General features: G+C 49.0%; 2 protein-coding genes across 2 annotated transcripts; one reads left to right on the top strand and one right to left on the bottom strand.

Annotated features, from left to right (window-relative positions):
- Window positions 1–4,465: 4,465 nt before the first annotated feature.
- Window positions 4,466–7,146, top strand: ENH_00034390 (eukaryotic porin domain-containing protein, putative; the record flags this gene model as incomplete). The annotated part of the gene is made up of 9 exons (XM_013584982.1): window positions 4,466–4,788; window positions 5,011–5,110; window positions 5,224–5,420; window positions 5,680–5,822; window positions 5,975–6,048; window positions 6,203–6,272; window positions 6,426–6,511; window positions 6,762–6,833; window positions 6,949–7,146. 9 exons carry the CDS (start codon window positions 4,466–4,468, stop codon window positions 7,144–7,146), a joined length of 1,263 nt encoding a protein of 420 aa, XP_013440436.1.
- Window positions 7,147–7,616: 470 nt separating this feature from the next.
- ENH_00034380 (hypothetical protein, conserved) lies at window positions 7,617–8,105 on the bottom strand (the record flags this gene model as incomplete). The annotated part of the gene is made up of 1 exon (XM_013584981.1): window positions 7,617–8,105. One exon carries the CDS (start codon window positions 8,103–8,105, stop codon window positions 7,617–7,619), a length of 489 nt encoding a protein of 162 aa, XP_013440435.1.
- Between the last annotated feature and the right edge of the window lie 3,111 nt (window positions 8,106–11,216).

Below are 11,216 nucleotides of genomic sequence, written 5' to 3'. Positions count from 1 at the left end.
GCAGCCCTGCAGCGGCGCTGCGCAAGCCAGCGGCCCCTCCACCGCCTCCACAGCCCCCCCCCTCCCCCCCAGCGGCAGCGGCGGCCCTCTGGGGGCCCCCGGGGGCGCCCCGTGAGGCAGCAGGCCAGCCCGGGCCTCGTACGGGGCTGCGCGTTCCTTACGGAGGCCCTGGGCTTGGTGGCGGCGCCTGTGCGGCGCTGTGGAATGCACAGGCACGGACCCGTGCGGCGGCTCTGCCTCTCTCTCGGGCCTTGCGCGGGCCTCTCGCGGGTTAAAGTGACGCGACTCTTGCCCGGGGACTAACCCAAGGCCACTTTTCCACTGCTGTTCATGCGATTCGGCAATTGTTGCGCGCTGGCTGCCCCGCCAGCCTCCGCCACCGCGGCCCCTGCCCCGGCCTCTGAATCCATCCCTCATCTGTTCAACAAATCTTGTGCTTAACTATGTTTATGTTATGCCTAGAAACCGTGTAAGCAACCCAAACTCTCTGCAACGGCTCCTAAAGAATGCCCTCCGACACCTGCACACTAAGTGCTGCCACGCCACACGCAAGCGCAGAAGCCTGCTACAGTGCACAGAGCGCCCGGTGGGCTGCTTTACGAGAGACTTGCTCGTCTCTGCTCCACAACAACTGTCTGATTATTTCATGTATTTGAAGATCACATGCCTTTCGCATCAAATCGCAAAGAAGCGACACCTGAACCACCCAGCTCACCCCGGTGCGGGTGCTTCCTGCATACAGCCCCGCGGTACCTTCAGCCTGGCTGTCTGGTGGCACCAACCGCTATCTGGATGCGGCACTTTCCGTTACACTGAATCTTTTATAAAACCTACTGCTGTAATACTTTCAAATACTACTCATTCTTTTATTCAAATCGGCCCGACTGGAAAGTTGGACACTCGGAAAAGCTGCACGAGCCGGCCTACGGGCCACAGCAGAACGGTAGCCTTTCATGTTTTTTGCGAGTTGTAACCTGATACTACCCACCTTTGCTCCAGTATGCCTTCAATTGATCAATTCTGATATCAGAAACTCTCGGGAGCGTGTCTGCGCAAAGTCTCGATGAAGCCATTATTGGGTGCAGTGGCAGTGCGTCTGTTCGGTGCAGTACTGAGGTAGCCGAACAATGACTTGATAGGGCTTCTCTTTTTCATAGTGCCTTTTTTGAAGCCGAGTACTTATTTTGATCCGAACTGGCTGATTTATTAACAGCTGTAGCCGGTAGTCCTTAGAGTGGCTTGCAACAGCCTGCCCTAATAAACGGCCTTGTTGGCATAGATGCTGCGTTCATTTAAGAGCGCGGCGCTTTCAAGTGAGGTATCAAATTAAAAACTTTGTATTTATTGTCTTTCTGTGTAGAATTTGTCCCACTCGCTCCTAAAATTTCGTCGGAAGCATCTTGTACGCGGAGTTGGGCTCCCCGAGATACTGCTCGACAGCAGGAACTTCTAGTTTGAGTTTTGCACTTGCAATACAACGACATGATTATAGGCTATATGGGGAGCCAAAGGCCAGTAGATAGATAGCGATGAAGCGTATATGTTTTTAGATTGATCTTTTTGGAGAATCAAAGTGGCGTAGGCAATGGCCAGTGGCAGGAAACTGAAGCTAGACCATATGCAGCGGCCATAGCAGCAACGGACCGGTTTACAACAAAAATGGGGTGCTCTAACATCTTTAGTTTTTCAATGGCCTGAGCGAAAGTATAGCAGATGTATGCCATTTAATATTCAAGCATGGTGCTGTTCTCCTTTCTACATAGAAGGTATCACCTTATTCATCCTAAAGAAAACTTTCCAGTTCTTATTTGGTCCTACGGCAACTTTTATCACCCATCGACAAATCTGACATTGTCTGGAAAAAAGCTAAACAAAAAAGGCCATATTAACTCGCTGGGGTGGTTCCAAAGGTGGTTTATTGGGCTCGCCCTTCTCCTGCCGCGACGCCTACTCTTGCTCTCAGTTGCTTTTCGTTTACTTTTGTGTCTCAAAGCTACACTTCACACTTTGAACGGAATACAATTTGCAACTACTTATGTTTTAGGAGTGGCACATGCAGCACAGCCGGTGAGCGGCCTCACTCCTGCTACGCCTATATCAGATAAATAATATTGTCGCAGCTTTTCTTGGGTCCAAAAGAGAAATTTAGGTTTTGCAGCTACCAAGATTTAGCGTGGGCTCCCCTGGTTTAGATTGCCCTTATCCTAAATAGGCTCGACAGAGCTCTACCCACGAAATCTGCCCTAGGGTCTTGATGCTCCATACTTCGCTACGTTAAGTGTGACCAGGCACCTAGGTATCCTACACAGGAAATATCTGTAGTTCAATAGAAAGACAAAAGAAGTACAGCTTGACTTGAGGACTGTGTCTCGCGGTGGAGTTCCCGTTGCTCAGGACTGAGTGCAAACCCACAGAAGCCTGAAGAGTAGTTTGTATACTAAGCCATAAGATTGAGGCCGCTTGCCGTTACTGCTGCACGCGGCACTCCTAAAACATAAACAGTTGCAGATTATGTGCCGCTTAAAGTATAAATCGTACCTTTGAGACACAAATGAACCTAAAAACAGCTGAGTGCGACAATAGGCATCGCGCTGGCTGATATTCCAGCGCCCGAGCAGCACCACCCGAAGCTGCAAAGCCGCGTACGCTGAAGCTTCCCGGAGGCCAGTGAGTGGAAGGCCTAGTTTCTGTGATCTCTGTGTAATGTAGTTCGTTCTACGATGATTTCGGAAGGATTCGTTCCACTTCGAGGAGCGTCTGGTGTGCCGTCCACAACCGCACGCCAGAAACAGGGGAGTGTATGATAGTGTAAACAGCGTTAGTGGAGTCAGCGGCTCCATGAATTTTCCAAAATCAAGCCGACTAGGCAGAAGAAAACTGGCATGGAATCAAATAACGGGGAACCTGCAGAGGCATGCACACGAAAGCCAGCGGCTACCTACCTCGGCACATGCCGACTAGTCTGCGGAGGATACGAGAAAATGAGTTTGAAGAGTGGCGACACCAGTTAGCCGCTTGGTGTATACCAGCGGAGCAAGTGTGCCGAGGTGCGCCGATTGGCAAATCCCCGTACGCTGGCACTTGATGGTAGGAAGAAACCGTCCACAAACTGATGGTTTTAGATGTGAAAATAACAGCTGGCTTGCGGCTAGGTCATGATGCTATGAGCAAACGGATCAGGACAAAACACGCAGCAAAAAGCTCGGAATGGTCAGTTACTTCGGGATAGTGAGCGGCATGTGTGTTGGATCGCCGCCGGCCTTCAGTGCTCGTGCTTTGGCCGAAAATCCGAAAGCCTCTATTTTACTAAATTCAGCCATTCGCAGGCAAATTTACATTTTTAAAGACATTCATATGACAACGGAGGGACGACTAAAGCGTCACTCTGTCTCGCTATCTTCAAAGAGAGTCCCAGTCGCCTTCTGAGACTTTGCGCAGAAGGGTGCTCCGGAGTACAATATGTGGGAACTGAGCTGCAGCAATGATGAGTGACAACAATAGGATATTCTGCGCTGAAAATAGTCTAATCTGAGGGCCAATACCAACTTTATGGAGCATGTGTCCGCTGCGTTTTCTTTGGAAGAAGTGGTCAATTTTACTTCAACCGCAGCTTCCAGCTCCTCTTAAGGGAGCTCTGGTAGGAATGCAAAATCATTATGGCACTTCAAACAGCTCTCCTGGCCTGCTCTATACCGTTTTCTGAGGGCCCTTCCAAAAAGAAAATTTCCTGCTCTTTTGCTGCCCTACTCCTAATGTTTATCGGCATATTCTACCAGACTACGTCATGCTGTGAAAATGTCCTGAAAATTACAAAGCCTATAGCGTACTTGAACATGTGCGAGCAAAAGGGAAATGAGGGAAGAGACCTAGTCTACGGTGGCGTTTTACCACCGATACGAATGCGTACCAGGGAGCAATGAAGTAAGAGATGCTCTCTGAGTTTACGCAAAAGATAAAAGGTCGATTGGGAAGCTTTAGGAAGGAAAAAGCACTAGCGTAAAACTAGAAAGAGAAGCTCAGAGTCTCCAAAGGAACTGTGAGAAGACCCCTCTCTCCAGGCGCCTTCGGGAGGCACGAACACAGTTCTCATGTGGAGGAAAAACAAAATACCATGCTCTTCTTAGATATCGTTCAAAAACGCTAAATGCTCTACTGGTCACTTAACGGAGTTCAACGCTTCCGCCATGCCCGCACTCATGGAACTGTCATGGGGCCCTGATCCGCTCATTGCATCTATGCGTCCCAATGTGGCATTGTTACAGGCTTTAGACCGTCTAGCGTGCTTAAGAAAGATACAAGAAACGCCTTTGTCCGCTGACAAGCACGGCCGAGTGTGTATTTCGATGCATGCATGCTGGGCCCCATCGACCGCCCCACGAGTAACGGGGCTGACGCGGCTCGTAAGATTAGAGAAAGACGAGTAATAGGCAGAATATATAACCCGTCTCTCTCTCTTCTTCCGACAATGCCCTTCTTTGATTTCTTGCGGCGCGGCGACCAGCCTGCCGACGGGTGCCGCCAGCGACGGGGAGAGTCAGTCCGGGCTGGTCGTTCAAGATGTGCGTCATCGGTCTCAGTAGGGAAGGATGATTCGCCTGCAGTTGCCCGCTGTTCAGAAAAGAGCACCGGATTCTTGGGTGTTCCAGGCCTGGGCTTCTTTGGCGGCTCGAAGGAGTCGCAACCAGCTTCCAGCGACGCTCCGGCCGCTGTGGACAGAAAAGAAAAGGCTCGTTTAGATGCTCTGGCAAGAGAAAATGAGCAGACACCAGAGCCTCCAAAGAAGCCGCAGTCAGTGTACACCTTTTTCCCTCTGGCTTTCTGCTAGAGCCCAGCACAGCGACCGCATACTGCGTACTCGCACTGCGTACTTCAACGAGCGTCCCTCCTGCTGGGCGCAAGTATCTCCACTTTGAATTCATGAAAATAAAACGCACTGACACATATTGCTGGATATGTGCTGGCATTCATAGCACAGTGCATTGCTGCTTGTGCATCGGTCCATTGCCGCAGACTCACGCAGCCGATACCCTTTGAGCATTTTTCTCGAGAATGGATGAACATCTCCGGTCAAGACACTTTTGATGGATTCCGTTTGGAAGGTGCAAAACAGGTAAGCAGTCGACTTTAGCTGCTTTCCCCGCAGCTCTTCGAAAAGTTTCCACTGGTGTTGCACGAAAGACTGGGAAGGGCTGGCGAATGTGTCACTGTTCCTTGGTGATCCAGGTAAATAAGTACCTCCAAACGTGCCACAGCTTCTGCCTTGGGACCCAGCTACGTGAGTGTGGGTACTCGTATCAGTTTGGCCCAACGGTGGCAATCTCGCCCCCCCCAGATCCAAGCCAGGGCGAGAACGCCCAGCCACCGCCGCCGCATTTTTTTGCAATGGCAAAGCTTGGCACAGATGGATCGCTTCAAGGCAGGTGAGGTGGCGCAGAAGTAAAATATGGTGTTCTTGTCCCGTTTCAGGCACAGGCAGACTTTATTTGTGAGCCAGCCGTAGCCAATACCGTGCCAAATATACATAGAGTAGTACTCAGAATCGTGCCGATAAATGATCTATTCCTATGCCATTCATAATGATTTAAGGCCAGAGTTTCATATTTTGGTCACCAATGCACCGTAGTGGGCATTAAATTTCATGTGTTCGGCACATGTGAATCGTGGCTTTTAACTGTTCAGAGTTATAAAGACTCTCTGCCAGAGTGCAGACCTCAAATTGAACTTCAACTCGTCTCTCAAAGACGAGCAACGGAATTTTTATGAAATCTCCCTCGATAATACAGGCCGGGACTGGGCCTCGTCTTTGAAGGTCGCCTGGCAGTGTAAGCGAAGAGCTCATAATACGAAAATCACCTTCAGCAGTCACTTGGTAGCTGCAGCCTTCTTTTCTTTACAACTAAGATAACAGACTTTGCAAAATGTCGCGCAGTTCGTGAGGAATACGGGGAAGCTTACAGTGTGTGTGCCAATGCAGCCTGTTGGATTTTGGACGGAATGTTTTCTCAAGTACTGACTCCAAGGCTGCAGGCCGGCTGCGAAATAACTTACGTGGCAAGTTGACCACTGCAAATAACTCTTAAGTTAAGGGTTTTAGTCTTCATGTCTGAAGAGCATGCAATGTCTTTCCGCGCGGGAGCCTGGTGCAGTTCCAGGCTTTCTTGTGCCTCATCTAAAACTATCCCTGTTTTGCTTTGCCTCTCAGGGTGCCAATGGTGCCTCGATGTTGGCTGTGGGGGGCCGTTACAACCTTGACAAACAGTCGGTTGTCTCATGTAAGTTGCGTTGTGCCTACTCTACTAGCTGGACTTCAACATGGTTGAAAACTGGGTAGCATTGTGAGTGAGGGTTTGACTGATACGGCTTGGATCTCTGTCGGTTCTGTCTATTCATGACTTTACTGTGTTGTTCCCATGCAATATTTTTAGGTCAACTGAGTCAACAGCCAGATTTCAAGTCTCCTGCGGGTCTTACAAAGCTTACGCACACCTGCAAAGTGCAGTATGCCAGAAAGGTACGGCTACGACGGATGAGTGCATTTTGAACGAAACCCAGCCGATATTGACGTTCAGAGCATCCTCGTATTAATATTTTCTTCCTGAATGAATAATCCATGGCTGGACTTCTCCACAGCTGTAGGAATGTAATTTTGTTATTTAAAAGCTAGTGCACCCAGCCAATAAGACCCATTTGACTGGGCTATTTTTTTACAAGAACGCGCAGCTCCTACATTGCGCGATGACTATACTGAGGCTTGCTTTCAGGTTACGGACAGGCTCTCCATGGCGTCGGAGTTCGAATATAGCCACCCAGAAACTGAGTCGGCGTTGAGAGTGGTACACTTCCGCTCGCATTCATCCACAAGAGAACGTTGACTGTGTAGACTTGTGGGTAGACTTTGTTGTTGTTGTGGGTAGACTTTGTTGGGTCTTGTGATGCGATTGTGTGCAGGGTTGGGAGTACCTCTTCCGCCAGGCTCGAGTACAGGGGCTCATAGACAGTTGCGGGCGAATATCTGTTTTTGCACAAGACTACAACGGATTTGGCGTTAGTGGGTTGATAGACTATTGGAGGGGCACCTACAAGTTCGGGTTCCTCATGCACGTCGTACCCCCTCCTGACGCTTCGCCGTCGCAGCCACAAAACTAACTGTTCTTGGCCTCGGGTTGTCAGCTACGCAGTCATAATCTATCTGATCTTTTGTTCCCTGGCTGGCAGAGGTGCACCCTCTGAAGCTAGTTCACCTGACTTCCGCTTTCTCTAAACAACATGTGCCTAACTTAACTTGATGTGTATCCTGCAAAGTAACCTACATGGAGCAGTCCCGTACTAAAGAACACGCAGACCAAGACAGACAGACAGACCGGTTGGAAAAAATAGCTAATCACTGTTTGATAAACGGCGAGCTCGTGCTCGGCCAGTAGATTCGGCGTCCTGGACCCCCCAAGTTGAACTCACACGAAGGGCCAGATATTGTCATCGCGGGCGCGCGACTAGCAAACAAATATTGAATACGGCGCCCAGGATTTACATCCACTTCAGGCATGGCACGCTGTGGGTGCCTATACTTTGATCTCTCACAACAAAGACAGGCCACGGAGGGCCTCAGCGTTCTCCCTCTACATTCCCGGCATCATAGGGTCTTCTGAAATGTCGTCTGGATCAGCAGGATCTGGCACGGGCTCGAGAAGATGGGGCTTCCCCTGGGCCTCCTGCTCAGTCAAACCTGGCACTGGCTCAACACCGGCGTGCTGCTGGTCCAATGGGCTCGGCGCCGAGGGAAGTATCGGGGCGCTTGGTTGGCTCAACCCTTTGCCCCCAGCACTGCCCAATCCTTGTACCATCAACCCCAAGGCTGAGATCGCGGCGCCGAAGCTTGTAATAAGCTGCTTGACACCGAATCCATGGGGTTTGGGCCTCGCGAAGCAAGGCTCATCTGGTAGCCTTGGTGGCTCAGGAGCTTCCTCATGAACCTGTTCTTCTCTTGGATTCCCGTTCTCAGATAATTGCTCGCTGCCTGCCTGTACGGGCTTCTCGACTCTCGAGGTTCCTTCATCACTAGAGGAACCCGCCTGTGCGCCCCTGAGGCTTCCTTGTGGCTGGTCCATTTTCACTTAGATTGGACAAAGTGACGCTCCTCAAAAATGTAAAAAGTGTCGACCTGTATAGTTCAAAAATAAAGTATAGTCGCGCAAAGTTGCACTTTTAAAATATGATGCTCCGCGGAAGTCACCAATGGGCGTTCGCTCACCGGTAGAGGCAGCATGGTGGTGGTGCGATCTCGCTCGCATTTTGCCAGGCGGGTGAGCGACACGGAAAGCGGCACGCGAAGCGCAAAGAGGTTGCGAAGGAATAAAACGTCACTATGAAGTTGTGAATGTATATAGAATTTCTTTAACACAGATTTCCATTAATTTTATTAGCTCCACGCGTGCCGCCTCATTGACACTTAGAACAGGCTGCACGTTAATGGTCTCCATGGTTAGTGCAATCGACGGAGGCGCTCTGCTTCAATCTCAGACCCTCTGCTCGCTTCGATGACGACAAACTGAAATTAAATTTAATTTTGCGGATGGTTTGCATATGGCATAGGGATTTAGACAATTTGAAGGATCGAAAGGGTTACTCCATGGTCGCGGGTGCGAATCCCTTGGAGAGTAAGTGCTCATCGAACATCGTTTCCACAGTAGTACGCCATTAAACTGGACCCATGAAGACATAATAAAGTTCTCAAGTTTAATAAAGGTGGTCCAAGCGAGTCAATAGGACCATGCGCTGATGACATTCTTAAGTACTTCATTGTTGTATAGTCCCATGAACTGGCCATGTCTATCCATGTGTCGAACTTTCGTTTGATCTGTTGTTGGGGAAGTCGTAAAGCCTAGTGAGCCAAAGGTATCCTCATGTCACGCAAATGCCCTTGCGCAGTATTATGTACTTTTTAAATCGAATAATGCATGTTGGGGCCAGTGTCCTGGACTACGATTTTTTAGGCACTCGCCCTTGCTCAGGTGGGTTAGAGAACAGCATTGTACTATTAGAACTTGCCAGGAGTAGAGCACTTTACCCATATGAGATTGCTGTGCGACTGAACAGTTCGAGGGAATGCTGTGAGCATAGGGGATGCAAGACTTGATCCGCCGATATTTGCGGAAGAGCACCCCTGTTGCTTTATCTCCTTGCACATCTAAATATCAATAGTTTTAGTTTAACTGGTGCCTGGCTTTGTCCCCACTAGCGGGGCACTAGCTCTACCAAGTGTTATATTCCATGGCGCAACATAACCCACCACGCCTTAGTGAGCGAGGTATTGAGGGGCTTCGCAGTTAGGTACTGGTCAGCACCAGCCTCGAAGGAAGCTTGAAGAAGTAGCAGTCCTGAATATTTCACTTTACAGAAGGAAATGCATTAACGTCTAACCAAAGGATAAGCTATGGGCAAAACATACGTTTAATGCTTGTGGTGATTTACTTGTTAAAAGTATTTGTGAGGGCTATCGGATTGGAAAAAGCAGCCCTAGTGTCTAGCTGAACAATTTAGCAACAGCGCTACTTTTTCTCTCACCAGTATGCATAAGTAGACGAGAAAATATAATGCTGCTAAGAGTGTCCGCGGCTTGGAAGGATAAGAGTAAAGAATACTAGGCTATGCTCGCTTGTAGAGTGTTCGCTGGGTAGGTTCTCTACGTCAGTTAGGCCTTAACAGGACGCTACATAAAGGGCTGGAAAAAAGATAGCATGAAGCAAACTGAATGGGATTTTTAACCACAGCCGGAATCAACTTGTGCAAGAAACCACCGGAAATGAACTCGCAATACTCTGTATCAGGAACCGTTACAGTCTTGTACAATTTATAGCTTTTCTGAATATGGACATGATGAAGTGACCAAAGGCACACTATGGCACTTAGATGTTGCCCAGCCATATGAAACCTGAATGCGGCGAAAATGACTGTCCATCCCCCCACTGCACAAGACCTGCACAAATACAGGGAGACTAGCGATTTTGGCTCTGGGCTTTCTTAACCATATTCACTACTGGCAAGCATTACCACCTGAGATGTGGCCTGCAGATTCGAATACTGTTCGCTGCTTGCGTAATCTTGACCTTAACTCCATGGGCGGGCAGACGCCTCACTTCAAACCGTTCTCTGCACAGCTGCCGGTTTAAAAAAAATACATTTACAGTTGCTTTTCTATCCTTTACCACAATTACCTGTGCATCAGAATGTATGCACTGCTCTGGAGATAGCGCAGGCGGCTCTAATGTCCTCAGGGCAGAACGACGGCCAACAATAACGGTGTAAATGTAGCGAAGTGGCAGTAGTTTCAATTACACTCGAGAGCGGTCACAGGTACACCTCATTTTTTTTCCAAGCATTTTATGTAGGAGTGTGCTTCAACGTACTTGTACTCCTGGGATACGGGGCACCTGCGTCAGTGTGCTGCTTATTCGGTGTGTTGCATAAGTAGGGGAACCGTCTAGGGCCCTTTATTGGCTAGTCTCTACCAAAAATAACGCACTTTTGAATCAGGACCCAAGCTTGAGTAGGTCTTAGCAAGAAGAGGCTGCAGAGGAAGCTCATATGAGGACAACTTTGTGAAAAATAAGCTATAAATCACCAAGCACTGCCTTTTAGGAGAGGATCTACAATACGACACAGCCAACAACCAGGCAGTCAGGATGTGCATAGGGATGATTTAAGGTTTTTCCCAAGAATCCGTCAGGTGCGCTCGGTTCATGGACGTTGGCGCAAAGCCCGGTAAGGGCTTCTACACGGAAGCGCTTCCGCAGCACATGATGAGCACAACTTTTCCGAGTAGTGAGGTAAAACGCCCAAAGATAGTTAAACTGCGTGAACGTAAGAAATAAGCAGTAAAGCTGCCCTACCAACAGGAACCAGCAAACTGATCGCAGAGGATGCCACACGTGCCTGTTACGCACATGGAACAGCGTTCTGGAGCGTACACACACAATACGCACTAGTAAGCTTTACCTACCAGAAATTTTTTATACCTTAATATATTTCATTTGAATAATTCAAGACTATGTGTGTACATCTCTGCATGTGATCAGAACCAGTAGCCCTGAGCGGGGTCCCAATAAGCTGTGTCTTGTACATTCAAGAGCCTTTCGCCCCACACCTCGAAGCTCTACAATCATGATCACCAACTTATTTGTTTAAATCGGCTCTAAGAATCTATGGATGTCTCACTGGCA

The sequence above is a fragment of the Eimeria necatrix genome, genomic scaffold (genome assembly GCF_000499385.1).
Source record: "Eimeria necatrix Houghton genomic scaffold, Enh_scaff24, whole genome shotgun sequence".
In the NCBI taxonomy this organism is placed as follows: domain Eukaryota; phylum Apicomplexa; class Conoidasida; order Eucoccidiorida; family Eimeriidae; genus Eimeria; species Eimeria necatrix.
This window is presented reverse-complemented; position numbering and strand designations above follow the sequence as displayed.